The sequence below is a fragment of the Manihot esculenta genome, chromosome 6, assembly GCF_001659605.2.
Source record: "Manihot esculenta cultivar AM560-2 chromosome 6, M.esculenta_v8, whole genome shotgun sequence".
NCBI lineage: Eukaryota > Viridiplantae > Streptophyta > Magnoliopsida > Malpighiales > Euphorbiaceae > Manihot > Manihot esculenta.
In genome coordinates, this window is record NC_035166.2 from 17,871,957 (window position 1) to 17,887,549 (window position 15,593).

The window sequence follows — 15,593 nt, forward strand, 5'->3', positions numbered from 1 at the left end:
AAAGATGAATTTATGAGAATATATGAGTGAATTCTAACCAAAGAAAATTAATTTATAAAAATATATGAATAAATTATAATTGAAGGTACTATTTTATTTAAAAATAAAATTTTATAATTAAATTTATAAATATATGAATTAAATTATATTTTTATAAAATTTTAAAGTTTAAAATAGAGTCTTTCTTCATCAAAAAATATATTTACTAATTTTTTTATAGAAAAATTATTAATTAATTATTATATTTTTAATTTTTATTCCTCCATTATTAAATTATATTTATATTTTTATTGATCCATTATTAGATTATATTATCAAGAGAGTGAAAGTTAAATGATTTTTTTATTATAAATTAAATCAGATCTAGTTAAAAAACGCCAAATTACTTTTTTTTTTCTTTTTTAATTATCCCTCCAAAAACTTGCTAAAAAAATTAGTGCAACACTAGGGGAAGAAGAAATAAGCAACTTCTTTCTTATAGTTACTCTCCCTGCTATTTCCCTCATTAGTCATTACCTTCCCTTGCCCATCCATCATTTACCCTCTGGAGTCTGGTAACTCTGTAGCCAGTGTTTTGGGACTCTGCCGCCAGTTAACTTCCACTGTTTGGGAGCTCCATAGCCACTGGAAGCTGAGCAGTCAGAACTTGGCAACAAAAAGTATATACTCCTCAACAGTTCAGTGTTCAGGTGATTATCACCAAGTAATACCAACGATGGACTTAATTCAATCTTCTGCTTCTCGCTTCCTCTCTCTTCCCTTTCACATTCCTCCTCGAAACAAGGATGCCGCTGAATTTCTCATTTTCCGCCAAAGGAAATGCTTCTCCCATTCTCAATCATTATCGACTGTTAGGACTTCTCCGTTGATTCAAGCCACCAGAAGAGATGGAGGATCAGAGTTGGAGACTGCGGTGGTTGTCGACAAGCCTAGATTGGGAAAATATCAGGTGTCTGAGGGCCATCCGGCGCCGTTTGGGGCTACTGTTAGGGATGGTGGAGTTAATTTCTCTGTCTATTCTGCCAATGCCGTTTCTGCTTCTCTCTGTTTGATTTCTCTCGATGATTTAGCTGAGGTTAGTAATTTTTATGTTTTGTTTTAGTTTTTAGATTGAAGTTGATATGGAGGTAACGATTTCCATTTGTTGATGCAGAATAGAGTGACTGAGGAGATCCCCCTAGATCCTCTCGCTAATAAGACTGGATATATTTGGCATGTATTTCTTAAAGGAGAGTTTAGAGATGTATTATATGGCTACAGATTTGATGGAAAATTTTCTCGTGGGGAAGGACATTACTTTGATTCTTCTAAGATAGTGTTGGATCCTTATGCAAAAGTTAGTTCGTGTTTCCTTTATTAATTCTCATATAGTTTAATTCTTGAAAATAGTGGATAAGTGTTCCGTTTGTTCGTATATATGTTTTGAAATTGTACATGACTTAATTGTAACAATTTTCAAGTGCAAGAATAGCTGATTTACTTTTCAATCGTCTAGGCAGTTATAAGCAGAGGGGAATTTGGTGTTCTAGGACCTGATGATAATTGCTGGCCCCAAATGGCTGGTATGATACCGGCTGCTCAAGATAAGGTACTCGATGTATAATTTTCTCTCCTTTTTTGTGTTTTCTCCCTTCCGTCTTGTCGTGAAAACAATTTGGAGTTCTTGAAGCTGATGTAAAATTTTTTCATAAGTTTCTGTATAATTAATTATTGTTTTTTTAATAACAATTGAAAGAAGTGATGGTGAAATTTGTGTACACACACACACAGAGTGGCATATATGTGTTGTCCATCATACAAATCATTCCTATGTTTGAGTCCCCAAACTAGTGCCTCCTGAAAGAAGTCAATGGGTAATTTTGGTTTCAAAAGAAAATCATTATCAACAAACTGTTATTATTTTTATTTTCTTCAAGTAGTTTGGTTAGTTGACAAATTTTTAATCTAAATACAACTTTGTTTATCAGTAATTGGTGCTGTGACCAAATCTCAGTTGATCTATGAATGGTAACTTAAGAGACCTGTTTGTTATAGGTTGTTGTTTATTTTATGGCTCAAACCTTGATGAGAGTCAAAATATATTTATAGTATTTCCAAAATATATCTATTTCTAAATAACTTTAATAAATATATTGATATTATATGTTCTTCTGCTTTGTTTTTCTCCGGTTTTTTTCATATATAAAAAAATTGCATTCAGATTGAATTTAATTGAGAAAATAAATGAATTTTGTATTTTGTTCAAGTAGGATTCATCGGGTTAAACATCATAGTTCTCATCGATCAATTTATGAAGTAGGAAGCTAATCAGGTTGAAGCCTAGTCCTCTTTAGCATGAGTTAGAATAGTTTGTTCGTTTTGATTCAATTGTTGTAAAATTTATACCGCACAGTGTGCCCATATGTTTGGGATTATAGTCAATTTTCTTTTAGTGTAGCCTTTCTTATATGTGAAATTAGGATCTTGTGCAATTGCACTAGGCTAAGAGTGAGTTTTTGGTATCAATTAATTGATTGTACTCAAAGATAATTTTAAGCATTTGCCCTTTTATTTTTGCAGTTTGACTGGCAAGGAGATCTACCATTGAGATATTCTCAGAAAGATCTAGTGATATATGAGATGCATGTTCGAGGTTTTACACAGCATGAATCAAGCAGAACTGAATTCCCTGGGACATATCTTGGTATTGTGGAAAAGCTTGATCACTTGAAGGTAGGTTCCAGTGCATTTCTGTGATGAAGCATCCTGGGGGGGTGGGGGTGGGGAGTAAACTTTTAAAAATAAGAAAAGATAAGCAGTATTTATACTTGAGTCCTAAAGAAGTTATCGCTATCAATCTTTGGCGGAAATAAAATTTAGTAATTTAATACTTGGTTATTGGGTAGACTTTGTTAGGGGAAATTAAAGTTTCTTTCCAGGCTGTTAATTGTTGGAATACTTTGGTTTATTGTTTGGATTTATGTCTCAGTGTGATCCATTTAATCTCACATTGATTTGAGTGTCCTAGCTCTAATTGTTGTAAATGATCTTTTGTGCTCTGGGGTGTTTGTGCCTTTGTGGATTTACTGTAACACTTTTATGTTGTCTTCTTAGAAAAAGCCACTAAAGGGTTTTTGAAGGCAGCCTGGCTGTGTCATAGAAGGTTCTTTCTAAAAATATTTTCTGCTGGAGCCCCCTATAGTAAAGGCCTAAAGGGTTTAAAGCTCTAGAAGCCCAGTTTTCAAGGAGAGGGTCCTCGAATTCCAATTCCCATAGCGTGTGGAATTGGGTGAGAGGACTGTTCTGTGTCATTATATTCTCTGTTATTTCGGATATTTGATTCAGAATTTCAGATATTAGGAAATTTTTCTTGGGCATGCAAATTGGTAATGCTTACCATTTCTAATTCATGCTATTTTCTTCTTTCAATTATTTACTCATTAGAATCTGCAACTAATCATTAAGTATTGGAAGTTAAACACAATCTTTATCTGGAATTTATCAGCATCTATTATTTTGCATTCTTTGCCCAATTTCTGGTTTAATTTTCACTAGTCGTATTTGGGTTTTATTTGAAAAGAAAAGAAAAAACGATAGAATATGTGCAAAGTATTTCTTTCATTTTGTTTTCTTAGAAGATTGATATATCTTTTGTTTCAGTTAACACTAGCTGGAGCTAGAGGTGAGCACTGTTCGGTCAGAACCGAAATAACCGACCGAACCGATTTGATTTAATAATTTGGTTCGGTTTTAAAATAAAATCGGTTCGGTTCGGTTTTAATTTTTGAAAATTTCGGGTTGATCGGTTCGGTTCGGTTTTAGAGACAAAATAATTCGGTCGAACCGAACCGACCGAATCAGCCTTAAACGTTGCGTTTTATGATAGGGTTATATCACTTAACTTCGTCACTTTCCCAAGTTCCCATCCCGCTCCCGCATACAGGCAGCCACCTACCTACCTCCCTCTCTCTCAAACCTCAATCTCAGTTGAAGCACGCTGACGGCAGCGAGAGTCTCCTCACCTTTCTCGTCCCTTCTCCGTTCTCGTCCTTCAGTCCCGCAGCCACGGCCACCCACCCACCCAGTCGCCAGTCCCGCAGCCACCCACCCACGGACTCACCCACTCGCGAAAGCCAGCCAGAGTCTTTCTCTCCATCCTTCGCGTCTTCAGTCCCGCAGCCACGGCCATCCACCCACCCAGTGGGATATTCACTTTCGCACTGCAGATTTTAAGATGAACAAGCCCTTTACATTGTCATTGACTGTCGTTTTATCTTTGGTTCTGTTATTTGGAGAGGCGAAAACTATTGATCCTTACAAGGTAAATTCAATTGATTCCATTCTTTTGTTTTTCTAATGGTTTTAAAGAAAATTTGTTGCTGGTGTGGATTCTCATTGTTCACCATTCTCCTTTTGATGTATGTTTAAATCAATTTCTTCGCCTCCTAAATTTCCTCTACATTTGGGGGAAATTTTGAACTTTATATTTCCTGAGTAAAATTGTTGGCTTTTGATGTTCAGTTAAAGCTGATTGAATCTCATCTCGGCTTTTGCTCTGAAATTTGAACCTTGTATATGAAGCAGATGATCTGTTAGTTTCAAATTTGTGAACAAAAGAATTTGCTTCGAAATTAAGCTAACTGAAAAGATCAAAAACCGATTTCGAACCGAACCGAACCGAACCAATTCGGTTCGGTTCGATTCGGTTTTATATCTTATTTGGTTCGGTTCGGTTTACAATTTAAAAGAATTCGGTTAAATCGGTTTTTGCCGATTCAATTCGGTACCGAACCGAACCGACCGATGCACACCCCTAGCTGGAGCATTTTCCGTGAAGACATCTTCAATTTGTATGTATGCCAGGGTGCTAGAAAATATTGTTAAATGATAATTATCTGTTGTGTCGTAACTGCTGTTAACGTGGTTTTCGTTGCCAATAGGTTTCTCCACCTGGTGTATTTTTGGGTTCATAGAGTATTAAATTCTTCAATTCTAACTTATTAGGCAATTACTGGTTTTCAGGAACTTGGTGTCAATTGCATAGAGTTAATGCCATGCCATGAGTTCAATGAGCTTGAGTACTTCAGTTACAATTCTGTCTTGGGCGACCACAGGTAAGCGAGATTTATCAGCTGGTAAGCATTTCAGATGATTCCATGTTAAATTATATAACCCTAATTAAGCTATATCAGAATTTATATGCAGTCAAAGGTCTATATATTATAAGAATGTATAACCATCAACTATACCTCAATGCTGATATTTGTTTATTGTTGTTGGGCTTTTCTTTTAAATTTTTTATTCTTAAATTCTCACATTTGAAATTACATTTTTACTGTTTCCTAATCTAATTGACCTGAAACACTATATTACTTATTAATTGGCTAAAGAATATTCAGGTTTTAATTCATGTTTCAGACCTATATATGCTACATTTTGACATAAGTTTAGATCTCTACATGTGAAATTTCTTTTCTTTGCCCAGCGATTTATGGTTAAGAAGATGTGGAGATGTTTCTCCATCTATAAAAATGGCTGCATTCCTGAATTACTTTGTAATTATTCCATTTCCTTCTGTACAAGTAAATGTTCTTTAATTTCAGAATTTTAGAAACAACAACAAACAAATTCATGTAACACATTCAACTTCTAATTTCATCCCCTGTCCAGGATGAACTTTTGGGGATATTCTACTGTCAATTACTTTTCACCTATGACAAGATATTCTTCTGCTGGGACACGTAACTGTGGCCGTGATGCAATTAATGAGTTCAAGTTTCTTGTTAGAGAAGCTCATAAACGAGGAATTGAGGTCACACCTTGTTGCATTACAATGTAGAATTTCTCTTCTGATGTTTTCTAAATATTTTTCCTTTATTTACTTGAGCAGGTGATCATGGATGTTGTTTTCAATCACACAGCTGAAGGAAATGAGAAAGGCCCCATCTTATCTTTTAGAGGAATAGATAACAGTGTCTATTATATGCTTGCTCCCAAGGTATAGGGCTTGAAACGGTTGCCAGTTGTTTTTGATGTTCAATAAAATAAGAAAATGATGCACTAGTTTTAGATACAGTTGCCTCTTTGGGATTAAATAGGTGATTCTAAATGATGGAGGAGAAACTGGATGTTTGCTTTTTTCTTTTTCTGAGGCATCAAATTTCTTGGCTGGGATTTTGTCTAGATTCAGTGAAATCTATTGAATTGGATTTCTCTGTCTATTCTTGTCTTTACATTGACACTGACTGTTTCTTTCCTTTCTTTTCAAAAAAAAGCATTTGGGTTCATGTTCCTTTGAAATACCAATCTCTTTGAGAGTGGTATGATTATATAGATTTCATTTCTGCTTTCTGATGATATATTAACAATAGACGAGATTAATCTATATTGGTTTATTTAGTTCAATAAATCAATGAGAAATGTGACAAGATGGATATTTTGTTTTCTGACCATTTAGTTGAAATTTATGGATGTAACATCATCATTAAGGATAAATGCTGAGGGTTTTTGAGTAACCTTTGAGATTTAAGCTACCTCTACTACAGAGGGTTTAAACTATTCATGTTATAGATTATAGGAAGTAAATATATTAATATAGTAAATATTGATAGATGGGTTAGTTGCTTAATCTTAGGGATTGTATAATCATAGACTTAATTTTCCTTCCTGTTTAGATACCGTCTTTTATATATAAATAGGTTGTAATCTTTATTATGAAACACAACAACAAAATATTATATTTCTACATGGTATCAGAGCCAGGTTCGTAGAGATTTATTTTTTTCTATCTCGTCAAGTCTTAAATTTTTGGAGACTCAGTATTCCTGTTCTTTTGTGTTATCCATCTAGGATAATATTTGTCTCTCACCGTTCACCTAAAGAGGATGCCAAAGTCGCTTTGCAGCTTCCTTGTCAAATTTGCAGTTCGTTTGGGTGTTGGGTGGAGGCTTTTTTTGATACTATTCATTTGGGTTACCCATAAAGAGTAACTTTTGGAGACTTAGGGCTCTGTTTATTTGTATTACCCATAAAAGGGTAACATTTGGAGACTTAGGGCTCTGATCATTTGGGTTGCCCATAAAAGGGTAACATTAGGGCTCTGTTCATTTGGGAAAAGGGTAACATTTAGAGACTTAGGGCTCTGTTCATTTGGGTTACTCATAAAGGGTAACATTTGCAGACTTAGGGCTCTGTTCATTTGGGTTACTTATAAAGGGTAACATTTGGAGATTTAGGGCTCTGTTCATTTGGGTTACTCATAAAGGGTAACATTTGGAGACTTAGGCTGCTCATTTGGGTTACTCATAAAGGGTAGCATTTGGAGACTCAGGACTCTGTTCATTTGGGTTATCCATAAAGGGTAACATTTGGAAATTTAGCGCTCTGTTTATCAGCTATTGTTCACGAGAATTATTCATCGGGTACTGTTCATTGGGTACTGTTCACGAGTTACGAGTACTGTTCACAGATTCGTGAACAGTAAGCTGATTAGTCTTATTAATCATTCTGAATTTGTTAAAGAATTAATGTAGTATTTGGAATTTCTATATTCTGGCAAAAGGGAATATTTCTCGTATTTATGATGTGTGTAAGGCGTTTTACCAAGCTGAAAAAATGTGTTCTCCTGTTCTAGTGCTGAACCTGAATTTCGAATCATGGCAAAAACCGTTTGTGAAGTTTTGTAGGTACGTCAATTATTGGAAGAAGTTGGGTTCACAAATTCGGTGTTTGCTAAGTTGTATGGGACGAGTTGATTATATCTGTAACAAGTTGGACATGATTAACATTTATGCTCCAACTTGAGGGGGAGTATTATAGATTATAGGAAGTAAATATATTAATATAGTAAGTAAATATTGATAGATGAGTTAGTTGCTTAATCTTAGGGATTGTATAATCATAGACTTGATTTTCCTTCCTGTTTAGATATTGTCTTTTATATATAAATAGGTTGTAATCTTTATTATGAACCACAACAACAAAATATTATATTTCTAAAGTTCAAAAGTTGGATTGTATGTTCATGATTTAGAATTTGTGTTTTATTGTGAGTTAACTTTTACTTTATGCCATTACAGGGAGAGTTCTATAACTATTCGGGTTGTGGGAACACATTCAATTGCAACCATCCTGTTGTGCGCCAACTTATATTAGACTGTTTAAGGTAAATGTATGAGAGCTCTCTATGCCTGATTTATAGCTGCGTTAAGAGGAGAAATTGAAGAAGAAGAAATCATATTTATCTTGGCAATTCATTAGTTTGATGCTTACTTTGTTTTCTGAATACTATTAAATTTGATCTGTTACTAATGCATCAGAAACATTTAGTTTAAAATATTATCCATGGCTTAGAAATTTTTTGGACTTTCAAAATAATGTTCTTTTGTGTTTTTTATGTGGTTCCTGAATTTTTCTTTTTTCCTAAAATTTTTCAAAAAGGTAATTAAATGATGGTGCATATTTACTTAAAAGCAAAGGCTGCAATATATTTTGTATTTTACACTGGGAAGTATACTGGAACATCCTGTTCCTGCCATTTGCTGCTGGCTAAAACCATGCCAGTTAGATGCTGGTCGAGTATGATCAGCTTATGAGAAAAAAACTAACACTAAAAAGAAAGTCAATGCTTTCTTTATATTTATTATGTTATACATTCTGTTTCATTCTTGTCTATTGTGCTTGTGGATGATGAACTCTTTTTTAATTTGTATTTTTAATAATATTTATCATCTTTAATTGCAAATTTCCTTCTTTTCTATAGTATTTGAAATTGCTTTTTTGTGCTATAGATATTGGGTAATAGAAATGCATGTGGATGGCTTCCGCTTTGATCTTGCTTCTATTATGACCAGGGGTAGCAGGTTCTTATTTAAACATTCTGAATACTCCATAGACTTGTTAGTTTATTTTAAATGCCAATTATTTCAGTTTCTAATACCACTGATTTTTCTTTTTTTGAAATTTCCTTTCTCAACTAGTCTATGGGATCCAGTTAATGTATTTGGGAAACCAATAGAAGGTGATTTGTTAACGACTGGTTCTCCTCTTGGGAGCCCTCCATTGATTGACATGATAAGTAATGATCCAATACTTCGTGAAGTAAAGGTATTTTCTTTAGATTATTTTTCTCATTTTTTTCCTTTGAAGCTTTTTCCTAATCAATTCATATTTTTTAAGATGGATTTTTTCAGTATTTTACTATCAGAGAACGTCATGCGAGATGTAATTGTCAATAAATTGACATAGTTAAGAAGTTTAGACAGTTTTGGTCGCCTTAATTCTTACATTTTATGAGGGAAATTGTCTTCTTCTGTTGGTATTTATTGGAGCCTTGTAATATGTTGAAGATCCTATAATCTTTGGCTGTTTTGTAAATGAGAAACCAATTCACCCTTCATAAGGGTGGTAGACCTCTATTTGTACAACATAGTAGAGCAGGAGTTCTGTATTCTAATAAGAAATTATACTATTAGATTATTTGGTGAAAAATGATGTGTTTATATAAATGGTTGACGGAAGCCTCTTTTTGTAAAACGTTTGGTGGTGACAAATGAAAAAAAAAAAAAAAGCCTTAAACAAAGTCTGGTAGAAAAGGAAAAGAAAGAATATCCAACCAATAGCCCGAACCCCAAATAAGCCTCTCTCCCTTTCTAATTTTGTTATGTTATGGCTGTTTCCTTTTGAGAAACAACTCATTAAGGGGATCGGGCATCATCTCCTGATTTCAAATCACAAAATGAGAAAAATATGAATGTGCCTCTTACAAACCCTGTAACAAGAAATTTCTAAAACCTTGTTGCCACTTGCATGAAACAAACTTATGTTTCTAAAGAGCTAGAAGACAAGTGACATATTTACCGAGCAACTTTACCGTGGGTGAAATCACTTGTATACAAATATAACTTGCTTTCCACTCGGATAATTTTCTATTTGATTACCTCTATTTGATTGTCTAGCCATATTTTCATTGAAGGTGCAAAGTGCATAAAGGTGTAAAGGGCGTAATTTAATATATTCAACACTTTCTGCACTTCTTCAATTATATCTTTTTTTTGTCCAATTAGTTTGGTCTATAAGTTACTAATTGGTTTCAAATGTATCTCATGGATCTATGCCATGATGCATATTTGATTTAGGCTAAACTTTTGCTTTCCCTAATTCATGGTAGTTTGTGGACATTCTACTCCACTTCTAACACATCAAGCTTTTCATAGATCTTCTCTGGAAATTTTGCTGCAGTCACCTTTTTCTTGCAAAACTTATCTTAGCAAATAATGTAACTCCAAATATATCCATTTATGTTGCTGGATCAGTCTTAATTTTTCACTTTTGATTCTCAACTCTGACCTTTCCCCATTTTGCCTCTGGAATTCTTTTGTAAATTTTTTTATTTGGGTTTCATACACTATTATTTCAGTTATACTAGTTTTAGGATTAAATGATAGCTACTGTCATCTGTTTATGTGCCAATGCTATTATTCTTAACTGATGCTAACTTAGTTTCTATTTTATTAAAAAGCTCATTGCTGAAGCATGGGATGCGGGAGGCTTGTATCAAGTGGGTACATTTCCTCATTGGCAAATATGGTCGGAGTGGAATGGGAAGGTTAGTTTGGAAGTTAAACTGTTCTATAGAGGATCATTTCAATTGATCTGAATGAAGTTTTGAAAGCAGCTTTGCATAAAATATCTGCAATTGATTGCTTGAGCAAAAATGAAAACTATGACTTCATTGATTCTCTTTTTGGTATCAAAATATTCACCTTCATAGAGTCCGCAATCTCAATACATGTCCAAATCTTAATCTTTGAGGCATTTGGAAATTTTTATGTCCTTAAAATGACGAGTTCACAACCCAACATATTAATGGGTCAGTGTCAGTTGGGAGCAACTTTAGGCATGCTTTGAATTCACCCTGTTGTTTAATGTTATAATTTCACCATTAGCTTCTTATCTTAAAACCTTTCTGCTAGTACACTTGTCCTGGACTCTGAAATTATATATGGTGCCATTCATAATTAATTATTGATGTTTAGTCCCCTTGCAATATTGTTACCTGTATTAGAATTTGAAGAATGGTGGAGTACAAAATATGGAGTGAGCAAAATGTAAAATAAGAGAGGAGACAAAAAGTACAATGCTGGAAGAGAAGAGAAAAGGAATTTGTATTTTTGTGCCATCTTGTATTATCATATGCTGCTGTTCCATAGCGTTGGATGATTTTATTATTAAAATATGCATTCTTAATATCCCAATTAGGTATTGGCTTGAGCTGATTTATCTTTTTGTTTCCCTTTTCTTTTCATCAATTTTAGTTTCGTGACATTGTGAGGCAGTTCATCAAGGGTACAGATGGCTTTGCTGGGGCTTTCGCTGAATGCCTGTGTGGTAGCCCTAATCTATACCAGGTGTGCCTTAATGATGCTGGTCTTTCTGCTATTTTGAGCCTATTATCTTTATTTATCTAAATTATATATATGATCTGTTCTTTTTTTTGAATGACATATGGAATAATGATGTGCCAGCACTCTAGACTAGATCACTGAGAAATCTACTAAATGTACACTGCTCTAACACTTGGACATGTTTCTACGTCCGTGCTCAGGAAGGAGGAAGGAAACCATGGAACAGCATCAACTTTGTATGTGCTCATGATGGTTTTACTTTGGCTGATTTGGTGACCTATAATAACAAAAATAACTTGGCAAATGGGGAAGACAACAATGATGGAGAGAATCATAACAATAGCTGGAACTGTGGACAGGTAAAGTTTGTTATGCTAGTGTTTGAATTTGGATGGAGAGAAATGTCCACTTCAAAAATCGCCAGCTTTTAATACCTTTTCAGACAAGTTGGTGATTTGCACTTCTATTTGGGCTTTTAAGGGGGTTTGTTTGAGTGCTATTCAACTTATCTGGGTGAATTACTTTTGTTTATTTATTTTAATGTTTAGTATGTGACTATTGGATTTTATAGAAGGAAGCCTAAAGTGAATGAAGAGACAAAATCATTAGATTGCATGGCATAGCGACTCTTTCTTCTACTTGCAGCCTCTTTTTAGGGCAAATTGTATGCCTGCATTATATGAATTCAATCATTCCAGATTTGGTTTATTTGGCTTTCTCATCTGTGCTAATTCATTCTGTTCCATTAAATCACCTCACAGGAAGGAGAGTTTGCAAGCATCTTAGTGAAGAAGTTAAGGAAACGGCAAATGCGAAATTTCTTTGTTTGTCTTATGGTTTCACAAGTAAGGTTCATTTTACACATTGACATTTACATGTGAGATAATATTTTAATTTTTTTAGCCCATTGATGAAGACTTTTAAGCAAAGAATAGGTTTTGGCTTTTCTACTTATTCCTGGTTTTGGCTTTTCTACTTATTCCTGACGTCTGGTTTAAGTCTCCTCAAACAGCAATATTTGTAGAGGATTGGTGGGAAATGGGAAAAGTGTACAATAGAGCCTGGTTAATCTCTTGCTCTATTGTGTCTCAGATGAGTAGCTTGCATTTTGCGACATGCAATATTCTGTACACATTTTAATTAGAAAACTTAAGAGTTTGTTCGCCTACAGAAAACTAAAGCATTTCTCTGGAAAATTTTTCTTAAAAATTGGAAAATAAAGTTTTATATTCACGTGTCAGTTTTCCAAATAGAGAACTGAAAAACCAATTACATTATCTCTTCCCCCAGCCATCATCCATCAATTCTCTACCACTATACCTTGCTTTTATCTGGAGATGAAATATAGGTGTTGCATCATAAGTTGGTTGCTAATCCTCTTATCTATATTTTTTATCTTCTCTGCTTTATGAAATCTGCAAGCTTGTCTCACTTTCTACTTATCTTCCTATTCTATTCTTTATTGAATCTTTACCATTTCTCAGTATTCCTTTGTTTTTCCTTTCCCATCTCTTTCCTCTCAATGGTCGGCAAGTAATGCACTAATTGAAACACTTAGGACCTGTTTACTTAAAGTAAACTGGAGTAGTTTCTTGGAGAAGTTTTCTAAGTAAACTGCAAAATAGTTTTTTGTGTTCGCATTACCTGTTTTCCACCGGCACATGGAGAATTGGAAAACTAGCTTTCTAGTTTTCCAAAATTTAGCTAAGATTTGAAAAACAATTCTAAGTTGTTTTCTACTGTTTTACTTTATAATAAAAGTTTTGTTCAAATGAAATACAATCGACTCTTCTATCGTGAGAATTATATTATATCATTTATATAAGTAAAATTAAATACTTTATAAAATATTTGTTTATTATTATAAAAAATAATTGTATTATTATAATAAATAAATAATACTTGGTAAAATGTTTTTCAAATATATTTTTTAATGATTATTTTTTAATTATAATAGTTATAAATAATTTCTTATCATTGATAAGTGAATGCGTTTGCAATATTTTCCGTTGTTTTCTATAGAAAATGAAAACTAGAGTTTTCTTAGAAAATGGAATATAGAAAATTGATTTTCCATAAGTAAACACATTTTTAAACTTCGATCCAAGAAAAAGTAATTAAGTTATGGAACTCTTCAAATATATTAAAACAGAGAGTGTATAGTTCACCCTGGAAAAATGAGCCAGTATCCTGAACTCAGAAAACTATGCTTGGAGTTCTATGCATCTTGTTATATTTTTGTTAAAAATAGATTGGAGTAGGCATAAAAACAAGTAGTTCACTGCACAGTTGCATCAGTACAGATCAGTTAGAGAGCCTCTTATATATATATATTTTTTAATTCCTTGGGAGATACCTAGTCTGCTTAACATTGCCTCAAAAGTTGACAATCTTCTCAAAAGATTGTGTTATAACTGAAAAAAGCATGAAGCTGGTGCATTTATGATGTAGTGGTGGGAATAGAAAATTAATGGACAATACTGCGACAGTACAAACTATGTAGCACGTCAAATGTAAAAGCATCTGATGACTGTAGTCATAGATGCTTTTCTAGTGGTGCCTCTGATATAATGCAGTTAAATTTGTTTGTTGATTGTGAGATCTATCTGTGCTGTAGTTAGCTGAAACCGACTTTTATCTTAACCCAGAAAGTGCATTAGCAACTAACCTTGATCTTTTGTCATGAGCAGGGTATTCCAATGATATATATGGGGGATGAATATGGTCACACAAAAGGGGGCAATAACAATACATATTGCCATGACAACTATGTGATCTTCTGCACCCTGCTGCTGTTATTATATACCAGAAGCAACTGCTGATTATATTTAGTGATTGTCTGCTATGATGCAGATCAATTACTTTCGATGGGATAAGAAGGAAGAGTCATCATCAGACTTCTATAGATTTTGCTGCCAGATGACCAAGTTCCGCCAGTGAGTGTTTTTCTTTGATGTAAAAAATTCTACTTGATGAAGTTTGTTTATTCTTCAACCTACATTTTCCACATATCATGTGATGCTATTGCAGTGAGTGCAAGTCCCTTGGTTTGAATGATTTCCCAACAGCAGAGAGGTTACAGTGGCATGGTCATTACCCTTGTGTGCCAGATTGGTCTGAGACAAGCCGATTTGTTGCCTTTACACAGGTATTTCTTGAAAAATTTTCAGAGATATATATACCAATTATTGACTTTCCCTCCTCCCTAAAGCCATTTGAGCATTGCTTCACTGACTGTGACTCTTACCTAACTGCTTTTCTCCTCTGGTACATTGTGTCGCACTAGGATTTAGTTTCAAAATCCATTACTATGCATAGTCGGAGATAACCATAGAAAACGAGTGCTGTGATAGACTCAGCACTTTGTGCTATCTAAGTGGCAGTAAACTTATGTTAGAATTTATTTACAATTATTTGTACAGTTTTCCAAGCACTGTTTGCTCATTAAGAGGAAAAAAATAGTGTTTGCATGTTACAGTGCTCTGTGTTAGTTCACGAAGACTTTAGATTTCCCAATCGCTCTCGACCATTATCCTATAAGTGATGCTTAGCATGCGTCTCGCTCCCAAACTAGATTTCTATTCCACGACATAGGATTGAGGTGGATGTGAGAGTTGCCTTCAACACAGAAAAATACATAGAAAATATTCATGCTTATGTTATTATGATCAATATCATTATTTGCAGATAATCTTGGCATGCCATTATGCTCTCTTCCTGACCTCCTAAATTAAATTTATGGTTTAATGGCGTTGCTCTTATTATTTTTCTCATATCCACTAAGGCTTGTTTGATTTCAATTGTTTAATTCATCCAAATTTGTTCTGAGCTTGGACCCAGATTGACTCAGCAAAGGGAGAGATATATGTTGCGTTCAATGCTAATCATTTGCCTGTTACCGTCACACTGCCTGAACGGCCAGGATACAGATGGGAGCCTCTGGTAGACACTGGGAAGCCGGCACCATATGATTTCCTTTACAGCGACGTCCCTGAAAGAGATGCCGCTGTTAAACAGTATGGTCACTTCCTGGATGCAAATTTTTACCCCATGCATACTTACTCTTCTATCATCTTAATCCTTTCTCCTGATGAAATTGCTTAGCTTGAATCCTAACTTCTTCAAAAATAGTGCTTCAAAGTATGCAAGTTGTACATATTTCCAGTTTAATGTACAATCATTCTACAGCCTAACATTTGATATAATATG

The 15,593-nt window shown here is 34.1% G+C and overlaps 1 protein-coding gene across 1 annotated transcript; it reads left to right on the forward strand.

Moving 5' to 3' along the window:
* The first annotated feature begins 431 nt into the window (after positions 1 to 431).
* On the forward strand, positions 432 to 15,589 carry LOC110616648 (isoamylase 1, chloroplastic). The gene is made up of 18 exons (XM_021759081.2): positions 432 to 1,075; positions 1,154 to 1,336; positions 1,496 to 1,588; positions 2,560 to 2,712; positions 5,002 to 5,093; positions 5,650 to 5,791; positions 5,870 to 5,977; positions 8,058 to 8,143; positions 8,769 to 8,840; positions 8,958 to 9,084; positions 10,499 to 10,585; positions 11,295 to 11,387; positions 11,585 to 11,743; positions 12,146 to 12,229; positions 14,075 to 14,155; positions 14,238 to 14,320; positions 14,415 to 14,532; positions 15,225 to 15,589. The coding sequence occupies exons 1-18, from the start codon at positions 716 to 718 to the stop codon at positions 15,486 to 15,488; spliced, it is 2,385 nt and encodes a 794-aa protein (XP_021614773.1). The 5' UTR covers positions 432 to 715; the 3' UTR covers positions 15,489 to 15,589.
* Positions 15,590 to 15,593: the final 4 nt, after the last annotated feature.

Bases quoted from the DNA above. Each gene is read 5' to 3' on its own strand.
- LOC110616648 (XM_021759081.2), top strand. From the start codon at position 716: ATGGACTTAATTCAATCTTCTGCTTCTCGCTTCCTCTCTCTTCCCTTT. The intron at 10,586-11,294 runs GTTAGTTTGGAA...CATCAATTTTAG, and splicing joins GGTCGGAGTGGAATGGGAAG to TTTCGTGACATTGTGAGGCA. The intron at 11,388-11,584 runs GTGTGCCTTAAT...GTCCGTGCTCAG, and splicing joins GTAGCCCTAATCTATACCAG to GAAGGAGGAAGGAAACCATG.